Source organism: Morus notabilis, unplaced genomic scaffold (genome assembly GCF_000414095.1).
Source record: "Morus notabilis unplaced genomic scaffold, ASM41409v2 Scaffold69, whole genome shotgun sequence".
Lineage (NCBI taxonomy): Eukaryota > Viridiplantae > Streptophyta > Magnoliopsida > Rosales > Moraceae > Morus > Morus notabilis.
The window spans coordinates 728,745-753,033 of record NW_010364208.1 but is presented as its reverse complement, the minus strand read 5'-3'; the positions used below and the strand labels follow the sequence as shown (position 1 = coordinate 753,033).

Here is a 24,289-nt window from a genome sequence, read left to right as displayed (position 1 = left end):
ATTAATTAATGATCCTAATAATAAGGGGCCGATTTAAGGGGGACCTTGATATCTTGCCCTTGAGCCGGCATTGTGGGTGTCTTATCATATGATTTGTCATCAGCACACATAACAACACACTGAAATAACGTTAACAGAAAACTGAAATAACATAACAGAAATATAACCGAAATCATAAAACACAAACAAGAGAAGACCTGGTCGTTGCCCGTCTGTCATTTACCAACCACATGCAAAATTTAGGCAAACCCCACCAAAATCCAAGCATTTCCATTCCCAAATATCGCCCTAAACTTGGATCTTTCATTTCAAAAACCCCCCAAAACAACAAAAATATCTTTACCAGTTTGGAAAAGTTAGAAGAACCAACCAAAAGTTTGTGGCTTAAGGAACAAAAAATAACCATTCCTCGTAATAGATTAGAAGTGTAGAGAAAATGTTGCATAACCTCTAAGAGTTCCCAACTTATTTGGTTCTCTCTCTCCTCAATATAACACCTTCATCATTCACATTCTCCTCCTTAGACTCCCCTATAGGCAGCCTTGGGTCCATCCAAGGTGGCAGCTTCACAAAAATGCAGGCCTCAGGCTGCTTCCTCTTCTTCCTAGTATCTTGTTTTTCTCTCTTTTCTTCCTTCTCCACGGCTCTTACCGATGCTGAGGCATCGTCCATTGTCCGTCGCCAGCTGCTGACTCTCCATCAGCATGGAGATTTGCCAGATGACTACGAATATAAAGTTGATTTGGGGAACTTGACATTTTCGAATTCCAGGCTCAAACGGGCATACATTGCGCTTCAAGCGTGGAAGAAAGCTATCTACTCGGACCCACTTAACATAACAGGAGGTTGGGTTGGCACTGATGTTTGTTCCTATAATGGAGTTTTCTGTGCTCCTGCTCTTGACGAACCAACACTAGAAGTTGTTGCCGGTATTGACATCAACCACGGTGACATCGCCGGGTATCTTCCAGTCGAGTTAGGCCTGTTGACAGAAATTGCTTTGTTTCACATCAACTCAAACAGATTCTGTGGGGTCATTCCAGAGAGTTTCTCTAGGCTTACACTTCTCCACGAGCTTGATGTGAGCAACAACCGGTTTGTGGGCCCTTTCCCAAAAGTTGTTCTTTCAATTCCTAACCTCAAGTACCTTGATCTTAGGTACAATGACTTTGAGGGAATACTACCTCCGGAGCTCTTTAACAAGGATTTGGATGCTTTGTTCTTGAACAACAACCGCTTCACATCCACCATTCCTGAAAACCTGGGGAACTCTCCTGTCTCAGTTTTAGTCATTGCTAATAACCATTTCCATGGCTGCCTACCCAAGAGCATTGGCAAAATGGGGAACACTTTGAATGAGATTATCGTTTCCAACAATAATCTTGTTGGGTGTTTGCCAATGGAGATCGGCAACCTTGGAAATTTGACAGTTTTGGATATTAGCTCCAACTCATTCGGTGGGATTTTGCCCAAAACTTTCAAATCCCTTCACAAGGTGGAACAGTTGGTTCTTGCACAAAATACACTAACTGGGTTTGTTCAGGAGAGCATTTGCGAATTGCCTAGCTTGATGAACTTGACATTCTCCTACAACTACTTCAATGGAGAGGCCCAAGAATGTGAGCCGTCAAAGAATAAGAACATTGTATTGGATGACACAAGCAATTGCTTACCAGATAGGCCAAAGCAGAAGGCTGCAAAACAATGTAAAGTTGTTGTCAACAAGCCAGTTGATTGCAGCAAGGCAAAGTGTGGATGGCCGTCAAACCGACTACCCATGCCAACTCCCAAGACTTCGAAGCCGCATCCACTACCATCATACCCACCAAAACAGGCACCTCCAAAGCAAAAGCTATCACCAGAACCAATATCAGCTCCTCCAAAACCTCAAACACCAGAGAAACCAAAACCAGTAGCTCCAGAGCCAGTTTCAACTCCTCCAAAACCTCAAACACCAGAGAAACCAAAACCAGTAGCTCCAGAGCCAGTTTCAACTCCTCCAAAACCTCAGCCAAAACCGAAAACACCTGAGAAGCCAAAACCATTAACACCAGAACCAGTTTCAACTCCTCCTAAACCAATACCACATCCACCAAAACCTACTCCAGTTTCAACACCTCCAAAACCATCTCCAAAGCCAGTTCCTAGTGCTCCACAAACACCTGATTCACCACCAGATCCCACTGATGGATCTCCGGTGCCCGGACCAATGCGCCCACCCCCACCAACTGTTCATTCACCACCACCACTAGTGCACTCCCCACCACCACCTACACCCGATCCTTCCAACAGATCTCCTGTCGGCGGCCCAACTCGTCCACCACCACTAGTCCACTCTCCTACACCCCCTGTTCGGTCTTCACCACCACCTTTGGTTCATTATCCTCCACCCCCAATTCAGTCCTCACCACCACCTCTGGTTCATTCTCCTCCACCAAATGCTCATTACTCCTTCCCGCCACCCCCTGACCCCACTAACAGATCTCCAGTTCAAGGACCCATTCGACCACCACCACCTTCAACAATTCACTCTCCTCCGACCCCTATTCGCTCCCCACCTCCACCGCCACCAGTCCTTACCCCTCCACCACCACCAGTTCACTCTCCTCCTCCATCTCCGGTTTACTCACCACCACCACCACCACCTCCAGTTAACTCTCCCCCACCACCAGTTAACTCTCCACCTCCACCGGTCCAATCTCCACCACCACCTGTCTTCTCACCTCCACCACCTGTTTTCTCACCTCCACCACCAATCAACTCTCCCCCCCCGCCTGTCTACTCACCTCCACCACCACCAATTAGCTCTCCTCCGCCACCTGTCCACTCACCTCCACCACCTGTCTTCTCACCTCCCCCACCTGTTTTCTCCCCTCCCCCACCAATCAACTCTCCCCCCCCGCCTGTCTACTCACCTCCACCCCCACCAATTAGCTCTCCTCCGCCACCTGTCCACTCACCTCCACCGCCTGTTTTTTCACCTCCACCACCTATCCACTCACCACCACCTCCTATTTTTTCACCTCCACCACCTGTCTTCTCACCTCCACCGCCAGTTAACTCTCCACCTCCACCAGTCCAATCTCCACCACCACCTTCACCATCTCCCTCACCTCCTCCTGCATTCTCGCCGCCACCACCTCCTGTGGATGACCTAATCCTCCCACCAACCTTCGGATTCCAATACTCATCACCACCTCCACCAATGTTCCAGGGGTACTAGACGGAGTAGCATGATCACTAAACACTTTGTCTGGTTTGTTATTTAACCTTGTAAACAAGTTCAATCCTGCAACATACACCCACTTTTGTTAGTTCATAGTTTGTTGTTTACATAACATGGAAGTGTAAATCTCCTCCAATTCCTTTGATGCCACAAAGAACGCCACCGGCCAATATATTATACTTGCGAGTGTTTGACTTTGCGCTGACATTTCTTTTTATCATTTTTTTTTTTCTATCCACCTTTCACATAACAAGGATTACCATCCACATGTAATTCTAGATTAAAAAGTTACTTTTTCATATTAAAACTCTTTGTTATTGTGCGAACCTGCATTTTCTCTCAACTGGAATAAGACCAATTTGTTTACTATACAAACTGAATAAAACAACTTATTCATTGACCAGAAAGTTGAGCAAACTAACCCGAAGTATTCAATACGCTAGACAAATTTGTTTATGATTGATGCAGCTAAATTCTGGTTTTTTTTTTTTTCCCTAGGAAAATGCCTAAATTGATCGATGAAGTTGGAAAAGATCCAAAAACCTATTACTGATTCAAGCTACCAAGAAATGCTGAACAAGGCTAAATGCACATTTCACCTGTTCAATATAATATTATCAAAAACGTACCTTTACTTGGACACTTGCAAAATTGAGGAAATTTCTTACTGGCATCCAGATATACCGGGAATCAAAGTAATTCTGAGGATTTTACATAAAGTACACAAGGCTTACTTCTTGTAAACATTACCCTTAAAGATTTCCACCATGCGATAACAAGCTTACAATAAACAAGAACAAGGACTCAAATAATCACTCGCATAATTCAATCAAAGTGGCCAACACAAGTATTCTGGGATTGCCAATAAAAGGCTCAAAACTCAATCGTTTGTACATAGTAACATTCAGAAAAATAGAAAACGTGGAACCAATTGCTACAACATTTGCAAAGATGACCTCTTTTCATAACAAAGTCCACTCTACTCTACTCTGGAATTATAATCAAGTAGCCTAGTCTCTACATCGAACCAAAGGTCGATTTTTTTAAAAAAAAAATTTACATTTGCGCATAAAGCAACAAAATAATCAGCATTACTAGCAATTGCTCCAAACCTTACTAAGTGGAAGCAGCACCAGCAGCAGCCTTGATCGCTCTCTCCAATTCGGATTCAAGATCACTCGCCGCCTGATTTGCCGGCTTCTTCGGCTCTCTCTTTCCATTCTCTTCTTTAACATTCTTCCTGTTTCTCCACCTCTCAAACTCGCTAGAACTCTCGCCCAAAGGCATTTTAGACGCCGAATCCAACCGGAAATGTTTGCCACCAGCGGCGGAAACTCCAACCTTCATCTGCTCCAAGCTCTCCTTCATCTCCTTCATCTCCCTATTCTCTCTCTCTAAAACCTCCAAATCCCTACTCATCCAAAAACACATTCCCTTCAACAACTCCAATTCACTACTAGTCTCATCACTCTTTTTTTTCTTCTTCTCTTCCTTATCCTCCTCAACTCTCTCTATCCCAATCTTGTTCAACTTCAAGTAAGGCATTTTGTACCCCAAATCCGACGGCAAATTCACACCCCACCTCACATTCATCTTCACCCTTTTAGTCACTGGAAACACAGTCCTCGCCATCACAGCAATCCCAGACAAAATCCCCCCATCTTTCTCAGACCCATTTGAGCAAACCCCAAACCCCTCCTTAAAGCCGCCATTTTTACCACCGCAGGGCTCCAACTTGAGCTCCTGCCAAACGGACGACCCTTCCGGGACAAACCCATTTCCCGTCTCGAAATTCGACGTCGACCCAGAACCCGAATTGGCCCCAATTCCGGGTCCGGACCCGGAATCGGAAACCCTAGGGTTGGAGAAAGTGGTCTTCTTGAAGGAAAAGTTGCCGAATTGGGGGGTGAAGAGGAGAGAGAAAGTGGGGTTTGGAGAGGAAAATGAGAAGTGGGCAGTGAATATTAGAGGGGAGTGGTTTGGGGAGCCGAAGAGGCCGAGGCCGGATTTTAGAGAGAGAGAGAGAGGATTAGAGAGAGTTGGGGTGGCGGTGGGGGAATAGGAGAGTTTGAGAGAAGGGCCGGAAGCGAAGTTGGAGGAGAGAGAAAGAGAGAGGTGAGAGGAGTCGGAGATGGTGGAGGAGATGGAGGTGAGGAATGGGTGGTTGAATATGGAGATGGGGATTTTTGCTGTTACAACTGGTGAGGAGCTGATATGGTGGCGGTGGTGGTGATCGTGATTTTGAGAAATATTATTGTCGTCTTGGAGCTTCAAAGAGAGCTTCATCTTTCTGTTGTTTCAGTTCCGCCCCCTGTTCTTCTGTTCTGTGTGAAGGGAGTTATCCAACGGAAAGAGGAGAAACAAACAACGGCCTTTTTCTCAGCAAAAAAACAACGGCTTTTCTTAAATTTTTATTTATTATTATTTTGTTAATTTGCCTCGTGTGAAAAAATGCCAAATAACAAATTGTATGAAAAAATGCCAACAAAAAAGTTTTCTCTAACCAGCATTCCAAGGCCAGTTAAAGTTGGAATTGATCAAATTTCTGTAAGACTAATAAATCTTCTTTGAACCAAATGAAAAAAGATGTTTTGCTGGAGAGTACTTGGCCTAGTGGCGTCGAAGATTTGGGTGGGATGGTGTTATGGGGAGTTACGGATTTAATTCCGTGTTATATATATATATATATATATATATATAACTCTATCTAAAAGGGCATATTTTAAAATGAAGAAAGCTTATTTGTTAGTGTCTAAGAATCATTAGCTGAGAAATTACATGTAAAATCAATACCATAAAAGGAAAAGCACATCTAACAAAAATATCATCTCATCACATTGTCCCTCACAAGGATTGATAGTGTACAAAATTAGATCACGTTGGAAAACAACTTTGCTGATTCTTTTACAATGACTTGGTCTGTAATAAGTTTTGAGGGATCACTTAGGCCCCGTTCATTTCGCTGATTCGAGTTTAGAATTCGAGTTTTGCTACAGTAAAAAGCTCTCAGAAACAGTCACATCTAACTTTTTTGCTACAGTAAAAAGCTCTCACACAAAATCACATCTCAACTCGAATCAGCGAAGTAAACGGGCCCTTAAAAATTTAGAGATACGAGAGATATGCCCGTTCACTTCGCTGATTCGAGTTTGTAATTTGAGTTGAGATGTGATTTTATGTGAGAGCTTTTTACTGTAGTAAAAAAGTTAGATGTGATTATTTCTGAGAGCTTTTTACTGTAGCAAAAGTCGAATTCTAAACTCGAATCGGCGAAATGAACGGAAACACATGTATACTTTAGGATAAGTAGTGGATTGTTAAGCAATGTAACTTAAAATCATATTCGTATCTATCTCATAATTATTTTAAAATAAAATTTTGAGAACCTTTTATGGTGGAGCATGTGCTTTTGCTTCAGTATTGGAGAGTGTTCGTGAATTTTTTCTTATTTCAATGGGACTCAAATTCTTCTTTAAATAAGAAGCAATTACAACTACTACTCCAAATCTAAAGTTCTAAACTACCAACAACTGGATTACTTCAAAACTACTATTTGACCAATTCAAATGAAAATAAAACGGTCCTAGCAAAAATGAAAATAAAAATGGCATAAATAACTATAAAAAGACACGTTATAATTCATGTAATTCATTTCTTAGGTTTTGAAAGGTCCTTCAAAAGACGCGAGTATATGGAAGTATTGTTATGGGCAGTTAGAAAGCAGAAAAGTTTAATGAGAATTAGACAATTGATGTTTGGGAAAAAAAACAAAAAAAAAAAACAAAAACAAAAAAAACAAAAAACCTGAAAAGTACAGAGGGAAACGAGTTGTTAATGGGGCCAAATCCCGTGCGTATATGTACATTTATCAATAATAAACCTTCATTTTTTACTACTAATTATCAAGTCAAAAGGTATTTTACTTACTCCTCTGATTAGTACATGATGGACCATAAATATTCTCCTAAAGTTTTATACGGTTATTTTTTTATGGAATTTTATGCAGTAAACTTTATATTAATAATTCATATAATAAATTTCACATTGTTACATATTGAGCATTTTATTTGGCAAAAATGCAGTGTTGTCTATTTCCATTTGGAATGAAATGATTTTATTCCTATTTTTGTAGCGTGTGACTATAAAATAAAAAAAAACACTTACGCATTTGAAATACATTGAATTGGAGTCGAATTGATTTTCTTTTTTTGTAATTCTGTTAAAAGAATTTAGTTCTATTAATTGATGACCATATACAAGGTTCCAAGTGATTTATGAACTCACAGACATAGATTTTGCAACTTTGATCTTACAGTGAAATAAATTAAGCCTAATAATTATATGTAATTTAATTATGAGTTAATTAAATGAAATATTAATTATAGGAACCCTCTTACTGGCTCTAATATTTTTCAAATTGAGTTATGGATTATTTTTAAAAAATTTAATTTACCTTACTACGCTTAATCAATATTATATTTATTCTATTTCAAATTGGATTAATATTGGAATTTCAAAAAATTCAATTAATGGGACTACTATAAAGTTGTCCAATTGACATTTCAAGTAAGTGGCAAGACCCACCTCCAAACAGGGAGTAAGCAAATTTCGCTCTGTAGGTATTAGGAAAGGAAAAATGCTTAAAACACACTACTGTTATTAAGCATTATCACTAATAAAAAGTAAGTCATATTTATAGGTCTCTCACTATTAGTATCTTATAACATTACTTCGAAAGAAAAGTTTCCTAAGACTAGTTAAACCATACATGTATAAATAGATCCTTATGCCCCAATACTAAGTTAGATTTTAATTTTGTTTTTAGTAAATTTATCGCGCCCATAATTTAGCTAAATAGGCTCCTTATTCTAATTCAAAGGGAATTCTTGACGTGGATTGTGCTTTATCCCCTCGGCTTTTACTGACTTTTAGACTTGGACACTCCTGGGCAGGTGGTCTTCCCGGCTCCCTTTTGCTCTATGCTTGTTTCGACTTTTCAATGTCGAGTATCTTTTATTAAAAAAAAAAAAAGTTTTATCATGCAATGAAAATTAATTAGTGTTGGAATTTTAGACAGGTTGTCTATGACCGCCTGAAAAAATTGAACTTGTGCCCGTTACTTAAGCTCGCCCGCCTGAGAAATTCAGGCTACCCACCCGAACCCAACGGACCTCTTGAACGGGCTTCGAATAAGTCTTAGCTGCCCGAAGCCCGATCTGGAAGCCTGAGCTGCCTGAATTTTTTTAATATTTTATAATATTATATATAATATTGTTTATTAATTGTATTTCTATATAAATAATTATTAAGTTATTTATTGTAAAAATTATATAAAAACTATAATTAAGATTAAAATCAACACACACTTTTATCACAATCAATTCAAAAAATTGTGAGAGAGATTTGAGACAAAAGTGAGATAGATTAAGAGAGATTGAGAGAGAATGTGAGAAATTATGTGAAAGAAATGTTTGGAGGAGGAGGGTATTTATAGGGAAATTTTATGGGTAAAAAAATCAATTTTTTGTGTGAATTTTTGAATCCAACGGCTATTTTTACCTCGGTGGGTCAGGCAATTTGGGCGGGCAGGTCGGACAATTCGGGCAACGGTAAAAAAAAGAACCGTTGGGTGGGCTTTCGGGTGGGCTTTAAGGCGGCCTTCGGGCATGGAGGTTGAACGGACAGCGGGCGGGCATGGAGGTTGAACGGATAGCGGGCTTTCCTAACTGGATGGGCGGATAACGGGGATTGCCCGCCGAGCCTGAAAAAATTCAGACTCTGGCACTCTTGCCGCCCAAAGTTTTTTCAATTTCAACATTTCTTTTATATAAACACAAAAACGAATAACACACATAATTCACATGCAAATCGGCAACAAAAACCTTCAGAACCAGGTAATATTATGATCCTTAAATGAATCCGTGTGAAAAGAGGAAAAAAATTATGAGAAATACATTATGGTCTCATTAATTTCATCGATTTGAGTTTAAAATTCGAGTTTTATTACAGTAAAAAGCTCTCAGAAACAGTCACATCTAACTTTTTTATTACAGAAAAAAACTTTTACATAAAATTATATCTTAATTCAAATTAAAAACTCAAATCAACGAACTAAACATACTCCACATATTTTATGCCAAGTCACATGCTACATGCCAAGAGCCTCCGTCAAAAAAAAAAAAAAAAAAAAGCCAAAGAGCATGTTCTAAAGTGAGTGCCGAAGAAAATGTCCGTTAACCAGGATTTTAGGGCGATACATTCGAGGTTCAGAAACGACATGTCGTCACCTTGGACTGAATAAGCTAAACGTGAGATCTCAAACAGTGCTACTTATGACAAATTAAGTACCAGTACGGCAGTACCTGAGTACAGTGCTCTTTCCCCTGGGGCCCACTTCTGGCAGTATTTGTCTACACGTGGACGCACCGTCACTACATGGGATCTTATTTTAACTTTGGCCGTTTTGCTTCGTGGCAGAAATTTGAAGGCCATGGCCCCAGTAAAAGATATTTTGAGCGTTGTGCAAGATTTTTCCCTAAAAAAAATATTCAGATATAAAATCTAAATCTAAAAATCTAAAAAATAATATAAAAGACACAAATTCTAAAATATCTTTTAGTTCAAAATCTATCAACTATGAATTGCGTTGATAAAGTATAATGAATTTATCATGAAAAAACCACTAGCCAATCAAATTCATGAAAAAGGAGAGAGATTTCTATCAATCAAAATTCATGATAAATAAAGAACAAATAAATGATCCGTGCACAAAATTAAATAATTTAAGTAGAAGTCACACATTTAATCTATGTTATTTTGGACTGTATATTGACTCACAAACGTCTTAAATGGCTATAAATTAATTTTTATTTTGGAAGAAAAACAAATGATATGATCGTGAAAAAAAAAGAAGCTAAGTGATGGTGCAAAGTACAAACAAATGTTGTTTTCTATTTAGAATTTAGAATTTTGATTTTTAAATGGTAAAAATTTTAGTTGTTTAATATCAAAATAAGATTTTTGATTAATATTATATTGGTGAATAAGACGTCTCTTTTGAGAAATATCTTTCACGATAAATATTAACTTAATCTTACTACTATTGTTAGCGATCAATATTGACCTTTTTTTTCCCTGTGGATAAAAGAAAGGCCAACTCTCTCTCTCTCTCTCTCTCTTGAATGATAAAAAATCATCTTTTGAGACAATCATGAAGTTAATAATCACTTATATATATGAATAATATTTTAAGCACTAATTTAAATTTTAATTTTGTGTACTAATGTGATATATGAGTTGTTATTTTTATATTAATATATATTTAAAATATTATTATATTAATTAATGATAAGAAATTAAATTTATCAATAAAAAATAATAACTCACATATCACATTAATTAATATATTAAAATTAAGATTTAAATTAGTATCTTTAACATTACTTTATATACATAACCTTAGAAAACCCTACACTAATATCAAACGGAGACACGTGGTCAAACTTTAACAGCTATTTTATATTCATTTTCAAAAGAAAAACTCAAAAGAAAGAAGCAAAATTTTTTAGTAAGATATTATAAAAGACTTTATTCTATAAAAAGTTTTAAATAATCAAATTTACACCATATTTTTTTATTAAATTACTTTTTTGAATTCAATTTTTTTTTACATCTTCTAACTCTTTTAACTTTTTTTACTTTAAATTTGATTAAAATCAAATCAAATTAAAATAAAATATAGAACTAATAAAATTTAATACAAAATACAACGGTAGACTTTTTTTATATTTTATTACAGTAAAATCCTCTAAAGGGCAAAAAAGAAAAAAAAAGGGGTTACAAAAAGAAGAAACTTATGACATTTGAGGTTTTTTGCAACAAATTTTGCAGTCTTTTATTAATCACAGAGAGAGAGAGAGAGAGAGAGAGAGAGAGAGGAAGAGAGAGAAACAAACAACTGTCCAGAGCCATCAGCATTCAGCAGAGCGTCCATCAACTCTCTCTCTCTCTCTAACTTACTTGGCTTTCTCTCTGTGAGTGCCCCAAACTCTGTTTCTCCCTGTTTCATTATTTCCTCTTTCTGCTTTCTTCAACTTTTTATTTATATATTTATTATTTTTGTTGGTGTTTCTTCTTAGAGAGCCTTTTCTTCTTCTCCCATGGCGGCGGCTATAAGCGTTCCGGCTAGAATGTCGCTCCCCAAAGCCGAGAGGACCTCCGATTCTCTGGCCTCCTCCAAGAGCATCACTGATTTTCTCGCCTTCCAAACAAGATCCGCCGGGAATAAATTTTCTAGGAAAAACGGTTTCAGTATCAGATCGATGGCGATCGCCGAGGAGAGACACAAAGGCCAGCTCAACTCCTCCAATGGCCTTGTTGGTACCACTGTAAGTTTTCATTTTCATTTATTTTTGGTCTTTGTGTGATTTTGGTGGTGCTGATTTCGGACTGCAATTCTGGCACCTTGAAGTTATCGAAACTCTTTGGAATGTCGGGAAATCCTAAACCAATCATTGATTCATATGTCAAATTGTTGATTCTAGGACTTTTGGATTGTACCATAATGATTGTTTTATGTTAAAAAATTTGACTTGTTGGAAAACTCGGTGGTGATTTAGCATCTGTATTCAATGGTTAATGTTGATTAGAACTTTGCTGTTCCCAGTTTATAAAGGTTTAATCTTTTGTTTGCTTCTTACGGTTTTGAGCATTCTGTTCCATGTTTGGAGTTGTTTTATGCAGTCCAAATTTTTCAGGTTTTCTATGCGTTAATTTTCTTGGTTTGTCCGTTTTTGAAACATATTTCCTCTGTATTGTCATTGAAAAATTCCAGGGTAGAGTAGTGATGAGGATATGCATTATATTGTATTACTTTTTTTTTTTAAGGGAAGTTTTATGTGTTACTTCATAGAGGGAAGTTTTTGGAAGATACTAATTGTTTGAGGTAGGACTTCGAATGTAATATTGAATAAGTGTTGTTTCTTTGAAGTAAAATTGCAAATTGTATCTGATAATGAACTCGATATTAAAATGCCTCTTTGCCATAGAGATTATAGTGGTCAGATTTTTCGGTGGAAGAACTACGCTTGTGAGTGAGTGAGTGAGGCTATGATTGTGTCGATCCATGTTTTTGTTTTTAAAGGATCTTTATTTTTCTTTGCCAGGAGAAGCTGAACTCTTCGTTTGAGCAGCAGTCTAGCGATTACCCTCTGGGCCAGGCAAGAGTGACTGCGAACAGTCGGAGAAAAACTAAGATAGTATGCACTATCGGTCCCTCCACGAACACACGCGAGATGATTTGGAAGTTGGCAGAAGCTGGAATGAATGTGGCGCGTTTGAATATGTCACATGGGGACCACGCATCGCACCAGAAAACCATTGATCTTGTTAAAGAATACAACTCGCAGTTTGACGACAAGGTCGTGGCCATAATGTTGGACACCAAGGTTTGCTGTTGTCTTTCTCTTTCATTTTTGTCAGCCTCTATCGCCATGAGTCTAGTTGAGAAGCATAGGAACATAGTCCATTGACAATGCTGCATTGCATTAGAGTTTACAGTTTGTCCACATGATGTAGATCAAAATTGTGAAAACAATCATAAATGTGGTAACTGTTCTACAATTGCTCCTGTGGTTTCCTGAATTGCATTCAGATGAATCGAATAATTGCTTACAGTCTGAAGTTTATCTTATGATACTATTTCTCGATACTCCTTTTTACTTCACACACCTGTTAGAATTATCTTTCTTTATTCGCCATTTGTTTTTTAGATTAGATATTTAGTTACTGAATACTGCACTATTTGGATCATATAATGAATGCTCTAGCCACATCAATATCTCATCCTCTTTTCTTTCAATCAATGTTTTTTCTACATTCTTGTGTAGTTATAACCAATAGATGAGCTCTTCAAACTCTTCATGCAGGGTCCTGAGGTTAGAAGTGGAGATGTACCTCAACCATTACTGCTTAAGGAGGGACAAGAATTCAATTTCACAATCAAAAGAGGAGTCAGCACAGAAGACACCGTTAGTGTAAATTATGATGACTTTGTGAATGATGTGGAGGTTGGAGACATCCTGCTGGTTGATGGTAAACAATTGGTCCATGAATTATGCAATAATCCAATTCAGTGATTGTGCAATAATCCGATTGTTCCACTTCTCAAGCAAAGACAAAAGAAAAATTGTTTGACTGCATCTACTATATAGCCCTTAGAATACTGTAGTTGACTCTGTCAAAATTTAGTGATTTGTAAATGGCTTCATACTGCAACCTGAAGAATACCTAGTATTTTTACCTCTAATCTCTGAACTTTTATTTAACTAGATAAAAATACACTAATGTTCTTAACGGTTTTACTGAATTTATGACTCTTTTATCCTTTTATATGCTAGGTGGAATGATGTCTTTGGAAGTTCAGTCAAAGACAAATTATTTAGTTAAATGTGTAGTAGTTGATGGCGGAGAACTAAAATCAAGGCGCCATTTAAATGTCCGTGGCAAGAGTGCAAATCTACCTTCAATAACAGGTAACATGAAATGCTGATGGTGCTGATACAGAGTTTTAGCTTTCCATCCACTTTATCTTTTGCATATCGAAATGGATGTATAAACTCAGTATATGATCTTCTATGTCTGTCTTTTCTACAGATAAAGACTGGGAGGATATCAAGTTTGGAGTAGACAACCAAGTTGATTTCTACGCTGTCTCTTTTGTGAAAGATGCTAGAGTGGTTCATGAGCTGAAAGATTATCTTAAAAGTGAGTTTTTGGTTTATGTATTTGTTTATTTCAAAATGATGGCAAATTTATTCAATAATAGTCATTTTACTGTTTGTTTAGAACTGAATTTTTGCAAACCTCTTTTGCAGGTTGCAATGCGGACATTCATGTGACTGTAAAAATTGAAAGCGCAGACTCTATACCGAATATTCAGTCTATAATTTCAGCATCTGATGGGGTTAGTTTTTAGTGTTTCTTTATGAGGCACTTAATTATTACTCTTTACTAGTCAATGTTTCTACCCTCTCTCTCTCTCTCTCTCTCTCCCCCCTCATTTCAATTAAATAATAATAATAATAATAAATAAAAGTATTAAGAGGGGAAAAGAATTAACTAGAGGTTTAGTTCTCCAATGAATAAAAGAGTTCATACCTTTTATTTGTTACATTAACTGTAACCTCAGTATCCTATATTGTCTGTCTCTCTCTCTCTCTCATTTGCAAAAATGAATTAGTTTCTTTTCTTTGTAGGCTATGGTGGCTCGTGGGGACCTTGGAGCTGAACTTCCAATTGAGGATGTTCCTCTATTGCAGGTAATCAGGCAGTTTAGTTTTTTTTTATTATTTTATTATTATTATTTTTTATAATTTTTAATCTTGGCCACTTAATGCACTACTGAGGATGCAGCTGTTGACAAACTTCCTGACATGTATAATAATAAAATCTAAATATTTTAGATAACAAGACCAATTATGGTTTTGTAAAAATGCTTATCTGTGATCTCTATATCATAGCAATGATAGTTGGATTTTGAATTGATCTTATCCTATGTCATGAACAACATATAGATGACGAGTTAATATTTTCACATGATCACCTTAAATCTCCTTAAGACACTGACGTTAGAATTTTAAATTTGTCTCATATTTTTTTGAGGGTAATTTGGCTCATATTATGTCATAAGAAAAATCTGTTATAATATATGTAGGAGGAAATCATTAGAAGATGTCATAGGATGCAGAAACCAGTCATTGTAGCAACAAACATGCTGGAGAGCATGATCAGCCATCCTATGCCAACAAGGGCAGAAGTATCCGACATCGCGATCGCAGTACGAGAAGGCGCCGATGCAGTCATGCTTTCGGGAGAAACTGCTCATGGAAAGTAAGTTCACACTTGACCTGTGATACCTCCTTCTTCATTTCCACTTTATACTTCACTAGCAATTCTATGTATATTTTCATTTTTCAAGAGATGGGGTTATCTTTCAATTTGAGTTATTTTTTGATTGTCATTAGTTATTTATTTTCTATCTTTTTAATTGTACAAAAAGGTTTCCTTTGAAAGCTGTGAAAGTAATGCATACTGTAGCATTGAGGACTGAGTCAAGCCTACCAATTACCACTGCTCCTCCTGATCAGTTGAGTGCATACAAGGTATGCACATATTAATATGCACGTCAATTCCAAATAATCTTAATCAGAAAAAAAATTTGAAAATTATCACTACTGGTGTCTGGAATTGCTGCACGACATGCCTTTGGGCCGGTTACATCATGCTGGGCAAATATGCTCACCGAGCATTCTGATTCTGGTCTCTGTTTAAGCATTCTGATTCTTTTTTTTTTTTAACGCACGTCCACAGAGCCATATGGGAGAAATGTTTGCATTCCATTCCACAACAATGGCAAACACTCTTAATACTCCAATTATTGTTTTCACAAGAACAGGATCCATGGCTGTACTTTTAAGTCATTATCGACCTTCCTCAACAATCTTTGCCTTCACAAACGAGTAAGTATATGTTAGGAACAACTATATACGTATATAAATAAAAAGTCGAAAGAACTTTTTTTTTTTTTTTCTTGGGACAGTTGACAGTATAATTCAGTTCAGTCTTTAGAATTTTTAAACTCATCTAGAGGTTGTTTGCTTCCCCATGCTGATTGGACATAGAGGATCAACACTCACAATTCTCATTGTTGGTTTTTTCATGTGAGGATGAAATTGTTGTGCAAGTGCAAGGTCATTTTATCTGACAAGATGGTTTCATGGTTTTCAGAGAGAGGATTAAGCAAAGGCTGGTGCTTTATCACGGCGTCCTTCCAATATACATGGAGTTCTCAAATGATGCAGAAGAGACATTCTCAAGGGCACTCAAGCTATTGCTGGTTAGTGATTTCTCAAAGCTAGATCTACTCTTCTTTTTCTTTTTTTTTTTTCTTTTTTTTTTTTTATAATTATTTGCTTACATCACCATCTTATTTTGTTAAATGTTTACGAATTTCAGGATAGGGGTCACCTAAAAGAGGGAGAGCACGTTACCCTTGTCCAAAGTGGTGCACAACCGATTTGGCGTCAAGAATCTACTCATCACATTCAAGTGCGCAAGGTCCAGAGTTGATTTTGCACTCGACGAGTTTTTCTTTTTCCTATAAAGAAATTAGTTCGTTTTAGTCAAGTCTGTTTCATATTTTTTGGATTGTTTGAATAATTGTTTGCCAAGTTTGACCTATAAGATTACTCTGATAACGTTGAAAACCTCTTGATGTCTTTAGTGGAAGCTTTCTAATTTATAGAGATTATTTTTTTGTTGACATAGACGTCTCAACTTTGTGCCATAAAATTCTCAACATTTTCTTTTTTACGTTTTTTTAATCTGCTTTTTTTCTTCTTTTTTTGATAGCTAATGTGTATGATCCCCCACAATTTTCCCAGGTATTCTCCAAACCGTTTCTGAATACTGAGATAATTTCTAGTCAACATGACATGGTGTTTGAATATGCTTGTTATGGCATTGAACATATACTTGCAAGCTATGCTATCACATGACATGCATACTGGTAGCAACATATGTCATGCTATGACATACACTTAAATGGCATGTCATGTCGTGCGACCTTGGATGTTGCATGTGTGCTATTATTCAGATGCAAGGAGAAATATTGGCTAAAGTTAGTTTTCATCTTCACTATTCAATGTTAGCTACGCACTAGTTTCGTAGCTGTTCAAAATCTGGGTCAACCGGCACTGGTGGTGTTGGACACGAAACACCAATAGAAAGTGGCTTTGTAATATGGGGCTCACAGATGGAGCTGACTTTCTATTAGTTATGGTGTTAAGCAGTCAACATTGGTGGTGTCCCAAAGCATTTTACCAGAATTTAGCGTGTTAATGGCATGCAGATAGTGAAATTACATGGGCCTTTTAGGAACATAATTGTTTCCCAGTTAGTTTTCCTCTGTTTAAAGCCAAGAATCAAGCCATAGTTGAACATTGTTAGTTTATTGTGATTCTAGCTAGGATGGTATCTTTCCAAAACACTAGACATAAAACACACACACACGGAGATGTACATAACAAGCTGTTATACAAGCTTCAGGGAAAGGGTTACTTCTATTAACGTTGGAGAAAGTAATCTCTTACACAAATATGTGCAATGGAAGCACATGTTAATCCTATGGCAAGCAGAAGCAACAAATGAGAATGGGGTAGCAAGATGAAGACCTAAAGCAAAAGCTATCCATCTCTTCGAACACACTAACAAACACAACCCAGTTCACTGTGAACAAAAAATATGATTTTGTGTCAGGTGATATGTAGAAACAGAGAAATGGGTGCAAAGCGAAGTTGAGTGCAAATTGGGGGTGTTTCTCTTGTATCTTTTTCCCACTCTTCCCCCAACTATTTTCTTCGAACACCAAACTCTCCCCCATGTGTTTGTGCCTACCCCGTTTCTCTTATTTAAGTAGTAGGTTATTTTTTTGCTAGCATAGGCCTTAACATGTCTGGTCTTGTCTGGTTTTCCTCTTCATCAGGGTTTGCTGTTCTCGGGCTCACTCTCGTCGTCTTCGTCTCCGTTGTCGTTCTCTCCACATTTTCCTTCCAACTTGATACACTTGTACCACTTGGCACAGGCGATGTAGACAACCAAATCTATTGATGTCAAGGCTGCTAGGAGGAAGTAGAACCTGTCTAGGTGACCTTTGTTGAGATTTCCAGGGATCCATCCCGGCATGTGATCCTCAGTCGAGATCTTCATAACCATGCTCACTAGCAAACTGCTGACGTAGTTTCCAAGAGAAATAGATGTCATGCACAGGGCGCTTCCGAAGCTCTTCAATCCATCCGGTGCCTGAGCGTTGAAGAACTCAAGCTGGCCAACATACATGAACACTTCGGAAGCTCCTATGAATGCATACTGTGGGACTTGCCAAAAGATGCTCAAGGAGCTAGACCCTTCACAATGAGTGCAGTCCTTTCTGGCATACTCGAGCCTGTAGCATTCAACGATCCCGGCCGAAACCATCGCCATTACTGCTATGACAAGGCCGACTCCCATTCTTTGCAGCTCTGAAAGACCTCTAGGACTTGTTTTCCTTAGCCTTCCCACAAGTGGGTCGAGAATTCTCCGGTTGATGAAGATGAAGAGTGCCACACTAAGGATGTCAAAGCTGGACATGCTGGCTGGCGGGATTCGGAAGTTGGAAACAGTAGTTTTCATGGCGGAACCTTGCTCCACAAAAAGAGAAGCCATTTGGGTGAAGACCACAGAGTAGATAATGGTGCAGAGCCAAATTGGGAGTAGTCTCAGAATGCATTTAACCTCTTCAACTTGAGTGACGGAGCAGAGACGCCATGGATTACGGTGGCCCTGCTGCTGGACTTCCATTTCCCTGGATGAGATATAGGCTGCCCTGTCCAAGAACCTAGCAGACACATATAAATTAGGAATGGATTTAGTGGTTTGCTAGCCAAGTTAGTCCAAAATTTTAAAAGTTTCTATCCCATTTTTGCAGCTTAGTGGGATGAAAAATTTAGCATCTAATGCAAATATCAAACAAAATCCACAAAATTTAGACCGTGGAAGAATTGAGTTTGGATGAGTTCTATGCTTACTTGAAACCATGAGTGTGTAGAATCTTTCTGCTTCCATTGATGGATGACTCCTTCCCATCTTCCTCATACAAGTCATCCCCACTCGGTGGCATCTCAACTCTCCACTTCTTCGTTGCTGCAGCGATGACTTGGCAAAACCTCGAGAGGGGGTTGCCGCTCGGCTTGAAGTGACGGTACCTAAGAGTTCCAACAAGGAACAGGACTAATGCTGCAAATGCACTGGCTGCGGACACCCAGAACCCAAGTGCCCACATCCCCTCATCCTCAAAGTAGACCAAAATGGTGTTGGAGAAGAGGGAACCGAGGTTCAAAGCGAGGTAGAAGTAGCTGAAAAACGCCACCTTGGACCGCCCTTCCTTGAGGTCCACTTCGTCAAACTGATCAGCCCCAAATGTACAGATGCTAGGCTGATACCCTCCATATCCCAGGGCAACCAGATAGATTGCAAGGTAAAATAGTGCCATATTTAAGTTTGAATGTTTCCCACATTTGGTCTCTTGGTCTCCACATCCTTTAGGTTTAAGCAAGAAGAGATTTGTTGATAGTGAAAGTGATACAAGGCCCTGCAAAAGAAATGCAAATTAAGTATTACTATTACAAGAACGCATAATTAGAATACTAGTGAAATATATTCAAAATATATACACTTACTACAACAAAGATGGCCTGAAAGACTGCACAAGTTTTGAATCTTCCCCAGTAGGAGTCACTGAGGAAAGCGCCGAACAGAGAGAAAATGTAGACGGTTCCAGTCCACTTGCTTACGTTGTTAGCAGCGCTCGCGTTGTTTTGCTGCAGCACCCTTGTCAGGAACAGCACCAGATTCACGCCGACACCGAAGAATGCCAGCGTAACTAGGCCTTGGTTCACTGTTTGGTTCATGAAACGGGAAAGTTAGAATGTTTGCTTTATAAGTGGGCAGATTTAGAGCAAGTGAATGTTGAAAAGAATAATATATGTAACATATACTTCAAATGAATGATTACTAGAAATAACAGACTACAAACAATGCTTATTTTCTCAAAATTTCAAGCCAAAGTAGATCAAGTTTGACAGATTAATTAATGAATTCTGTTAAACTAAATTGGTTAAACCACTTAAGAGGATAATTTGTATTAGTTCAATTCTATTTTCTATTCTTGGAGAAAAATTGGAAAGAAAAACAAAAAAGTCCTAGCAGGTGAAATAATTAGCTAATAGCCAACATGGGATCTCTAGGATCTTAAAAACCGTTTTCAAATTTGCTTTCAAGGAAAAACTCCAAAAGCATTTAAAGGTACCAAGATCTTGAACAAAAGATCATGGCTATATTTTTACCCTATCAAGGAAAAACAAAATTGTCATGCTAATATTATTGATACTGTGATCTTGGCATGTGTTTTTTCTCTCGTTATAATTCAAATATGGCTTCAAGAGTTTCATTGTAACCAATCTTTACCAAACAAGTACCGTTTCAAACTTCGTAGCCAAAATTACAAAAAAAAAAAGTACCGTTTTAAACTTCAAAGGTATCTATCTACCTCTCCTAGTAGTGGAAAAAGAGCACCAAAAAAACTATGTTGCTTTTGTAGTAATAGAATTTTTAAAAATGTATTAGTCTGGACCCTTATCATTTATTCTTGATAAATATTCTTTTGTTAGTGTAATTATTTGACTAAAAAGATTATGAATTAAAAATAAAAAGTAAAAATCCTAATTTATTTATTTTCAAATGATATTTGTCAAGAGGGTACCTCTGTAATAGTATCGCTACATGCAACATTATAATATTGTTGTGACCTATAGACCAATTTGGGCCACAAAAGTACCTTTAACTAATTCTTTCACTATCAAAGTGAAAAGGTTGTATTTAGTTTTTATATCTAATTTTTATATGTCACGTTTAATGGGTGTGACTCCTAAGAGAGAAAAAGTTATAGGCTTTTTGTGTTTTATTTATTTATTCCTTTTTTTTTAATTTAGAAAAGGTAGACATTTTTGGCTTGGCCTTCTAGAGAGAGACAAGGACCAATGTTCGTGCCTATAACCATGGCTAGTTTGTCTTTTCTTCCCCTTTAGACAAATTGAAAAACGTTCGGGTATGACAAAGTTATTTGCATTTTAGGTCAAGCTTTATATATTATAATATATGATTCATTGGCCAATTTAATTACAAGATGATGGTAAAATTCTGGACACCATGATCTCTACCCTAAAACAAATTAATTAATATATTCGTAAAGCAAACCTCGCACGTAGCAAAGAAGCAGTTTTTTATTCATGAAAAAGAAGAAGCAACTTTTGCGTTCTATTTATTTGTTTTTTCTAATGAAATTTCTGGTGTTTTTTTTTTTTTTTTTTTTTTTTTTTTTTTTTTTTTTTTTTTTTTTTTTTTTTTTTTTTAATTTTCATATCACGTTAAGATTTTCAGGCTTCTAGGCTTTCCATGAAAAAGTTTCTAGTTATTTATTTGGACAAGGTCCAATGATATCATTAATCACGGGACATTATAGACCACATATTTCTGGTTCCATAATCCATATCTCCATAATTATTCTGATGAAGATACAAAAAAAAAAAAAAAAAAAGAACCATATTATGTAGTTTTCAACACAAAATTTTCCATTCAGCTATCTCCAATCCATTTCATTATTCACCGCTATTGTCACTAGGCATTATATCTAGTTATCAATCTAATAACATATTTGCGCATTGAAAAAATATAGTAACATATTTATAAAAGAATTTTAAAAGAATCTAATATCATGCTCCTCATAATGTCCTTAAAATTTTAGAGAGAATTTTAAGATAGGGTTAGTAGAATAGTTTTTTTTTTTAAATTATTATTATTATTTTTAATCTAATCTGATTATAATAGAATTTGACAGTTAAAAATTATATTATGTGGATAAGTATTTTATCATCCACTAGCGAAATTTTTTTTCAAAAAATAAATGATTGGAGAAAAACCTTGAAAAACAGTAGACGCCACTTATTATGAGCATTCATTCTTCTAGCTGTCTTCTTATGCATGCCACGTGGCAAACGCCCACGTCATGCAAAATCAAGGAGTGGTATTACGTGTATGGTACGTACAACATTCAATGCATGCTTTTCTTACTCTCCCTCTCTCTCTCTCTCTCTCTCTCTCTCTCTCTCTCTCTCTCTCTCTCTCTCTCTCTCTCTCTCTCTACCCTAGTTCTCTTCTCATGTCGTTTATCTAGCTAAGAGTAAGCTGTGATAACCAAAAGCAGGCTTATATAAGATGCCTGTTACCTACCAAACAAGCCTCTCTTCTTTCTCTCTCTCTCTAGAAAGTCATAATCTTGGCTTGCGGTGAATGTTGTACTCTTCTGACAGAAACTGCTAAAACCCTGAGTTATATATACAACACTAACTGCAAACAAGATTACACACACACACACACACATAAACAAATACATATACACTTGGTTTGTTTTTCATTGCCAGGTGTTGGGAATTATCAGTTATCTTGTCGTTTTTCCCCATTTGTAGGCTTGAAAACCAGAAGCTCTTTACACAGCCCACCTTCTAACCACTTATCTATTTTTTTTTTAAAGCCTATTTGGATAAACTCTCTCTCTCTCTCTCAGTGTAAAGTTCACGAACGTTCCAAGGAGGAGGAGGAGAAGAAGAGAGCCCAAAATCTGAATTTTGTCTTAATAGGATAAATTATGTTACCCTGCATTCTCTCTATCTCTCTCTCTGACTGAGCAGAAACAGAGGAGTTTTCTGCTTTTGAAAGTGACTTTTGTTTGCCCATAATATTATAAATGGAAACAGGAGTTGAAACTGAAAACCCTTTTAAAGTGTTTATCAGTTTCAACGATATTATTTCAGATAAGTTTAGACTTGATCATGATCATAAACAAACAATACAAAGGAGTAATAACAAACAAAGAAATTAATCCTAAATTTGGATATTTAATTAGTGATAAAAAAATTAGGTGTTTTTGTGGAGCTTACAGAGAATGATAGTCCCAGCAACCCATCCACCAGATTTTGTTTTGATTGCAGGGCGACCATGCCAATCAACTGTTCCATCAAGAGTGCATATTTCTCCTTGTTCATCTTTGAAGTTCCCCTGAATAATTTTTTTTTATTTAATTTTGGCACAATGATGATAAATGATCAATATACAAGAAAGTAACAAATTTTGTTTACATTAATGCATATGTAAATATTCTTGTTTCTTGACCCCCAGGAGGAAAAGAATGGTACTAAAATGAAAAAAAAAAGTACTATTGCTTTGGCTTTGGAGACTTTAAAACATGGTATATCATGAAAATCGTATGCTTTGGGTGAGAGATAGAATTATATAAATATATATAGTGCCAAGTATATGTATAGAGAGAGAGAGAGAGAGAGAGAGAGAGAGAGAGAAGCAAATTAGGAGATGAGAGGTTGGCTCACCTCTTTGGACATATTTAAGCAAGCCATTGATAAGTGTTGAAGATGGATCAGAGGAAATATTGGAAGGAAGAGAGAAACTTGGGAAAGAAAGGGAAGGGGAGTGGTGTATATATACAGAAAGGGAGGGTAGCTTGGATGGCTGGGATTTGATGGGGGGAAAAGTGGGGACACCCACATGGCTAAATCATGACCCAAGTTTGTGCAATGTGCAAATTGTTTAGACTGAGAAAGAGATGGGATTTAGAGTGGGGAGTTTTCTTATTATTTATTTATTTATTTATTTGGGGGGGATTTTGTTTTGTTTTGTTTTTTTCTTTTTTTTTTGCTTGAATTTTGGATTTTGTTAGTGAATCAGCATTGCTGAAAACTTATACAAGTGGGGCCCTCCTCTGATATCTGAATTGTCACTCATTGGGTAATCTTTTGATACGGAGAGATTTGACAAATGGAATTTCCTAGAGTATTGAGTCTTTTTGGAACAAAAATTGACTCCTAGCTAATTCTTGTTGTTGGTAACAATTTGCCTAGCTAATTTGCTGATAAATTAATAACGTCTAATTTCATTAATAATAAGTATAGATAGCCTGGAAATAATTATGATAACAAAAGGCAACTAATATAAGTAGCTAGCTAGTAGTAGCAGTATCATAGCAACTTTTGTTCATTTCTCAAAAGATTTGTACAAAGGGAAAAAAAGACTAATGTTGAAATTGTCTTGGATATGGGCAAAAAGATAGACAACTTTCCAATGATATTATCAATTGTATTATCTGAGTAATCATATATATTACTAACTATGTGTGGCTCATATTATTATGCAATAAAAAAAAAAAACTACACTTGCATACTAATTTTCTATTCAATTATATTGATATTAATCCAAGTACCATACACACACACACACGTATATATATACACACACGCGCTGAGCGCAAACTGAGAGTTGCAATTTGTATAATAACTGTTTTGATATTAAGGTTATTCTGTAGTAGAAATGAAAGTTTATCTTATGGAATAAATGAAATTA

General features: G+C 37.0%; 4 protein-coding genes across 4 annotated transcripts; 2 read left to right on the top strand and 2 right to left on the bottom strand.

Moving 5' to 3' along the window:
- Nucleotides 1–32: 32 nt before the first annotated feature.
- Nucleotides 33–3,534, top strand: LOC21406084 (pollen-specific leucine-rich repeat extensin-like protein 3). Its single transcript, XM_024170716.1, has one exon. It carries the CDS (start codon nucleotides 575–577, stop codon nucleotides 3,221–3,223), a length of 2,649 nt encoding a protein of 882 aa, XP_024026484.1. The 5' UTR covers nucleotides 33–574; the 3' UTR covers nucleotides 3,224–3,534.
- An 808-nt stretch (nucleotides 3,535–4,342) lies between these two features.
- Nucleotides 4,343–5,512, bottom strand: LOC21406083. Its single transcript, XM_010106061.1, has one exon. It carries the CDS (start codon nucleotides 5,510–5,512, stop codon nucleotides 4,343–4,345), a length of 1,170 nt encoding a protein of 389 aa, XP_010104363.1.
- Nucleotides 5,513–11,132: 5,620 nt separating this feature from the next.
- Nucleotides 11,133–16,547, top strand: LOC21406082 (pyruvate kinase isozyme G, chloroplastic). The gene is made up of 13 exons (XM_024170708.1): nucleotides 11,133–11,259; nucleotides 11,365–11,613; nucleotides 12,391–12,672; nucleotides 13,153–13,318; nucleotides 13,624–13,758; nucleotides 13,880–13,990; nucleotides 14,101–14,189; nucleotides 14,482–14,544; nucleotides 14,940–15,115; nucleotides 15,285–15,387; nucleotides 15,596–15,744; nucleotides 16,013–16,121; nucleotides 16,241–16,547. The coding sequence occupies exons 2-13, from the start codon at nucleotides 11,386–11,388 to the stop codon at nucleotides 16,352–16,354; spliced, it is 1,725 nt and encodes a 574-aa protein (XP_024026476.1). The 5' UTR covers nucleotides 11,133–11,259; nucleotides 11,365–11,385; the 3' UTR covers nucleotides 16,355–16,547.
- A 787-nt stretch (nucleotides 16,548–17,334) lies between these two features.
- LOC21406081 (protein NRT1/ PTR FAMILY 7.3) lies at nucleotides 17,335–23,333 on the bottom strand. The gene is made up of 5 exons (XM_010106059.2): nucleotides 23,263–23,333; nucleotides 22,816–22,933; nucleotides 19,501–19,718; nucleotides 18,850–19,412; nucleotides 17,335–18,659 (listed from the first exon to the last, which is right to left on the bottom strand). The coding sequence occupies exons 1-5, from the start codon at nucleotides 23,287–23,289 to the stop codon at nucleotides 17,765–17,767; spliced, it is 1,821 nt and encodes a 606-aa protein (XP_010104361.2). The 5' UTR covers nucleotides 23,290–23,333; the 3' UTR covers nucleotides 17,335–17,764.
- Between the last annotated feature and the right edge of the window lie 956 nt (nucleotides 23,334–24,289).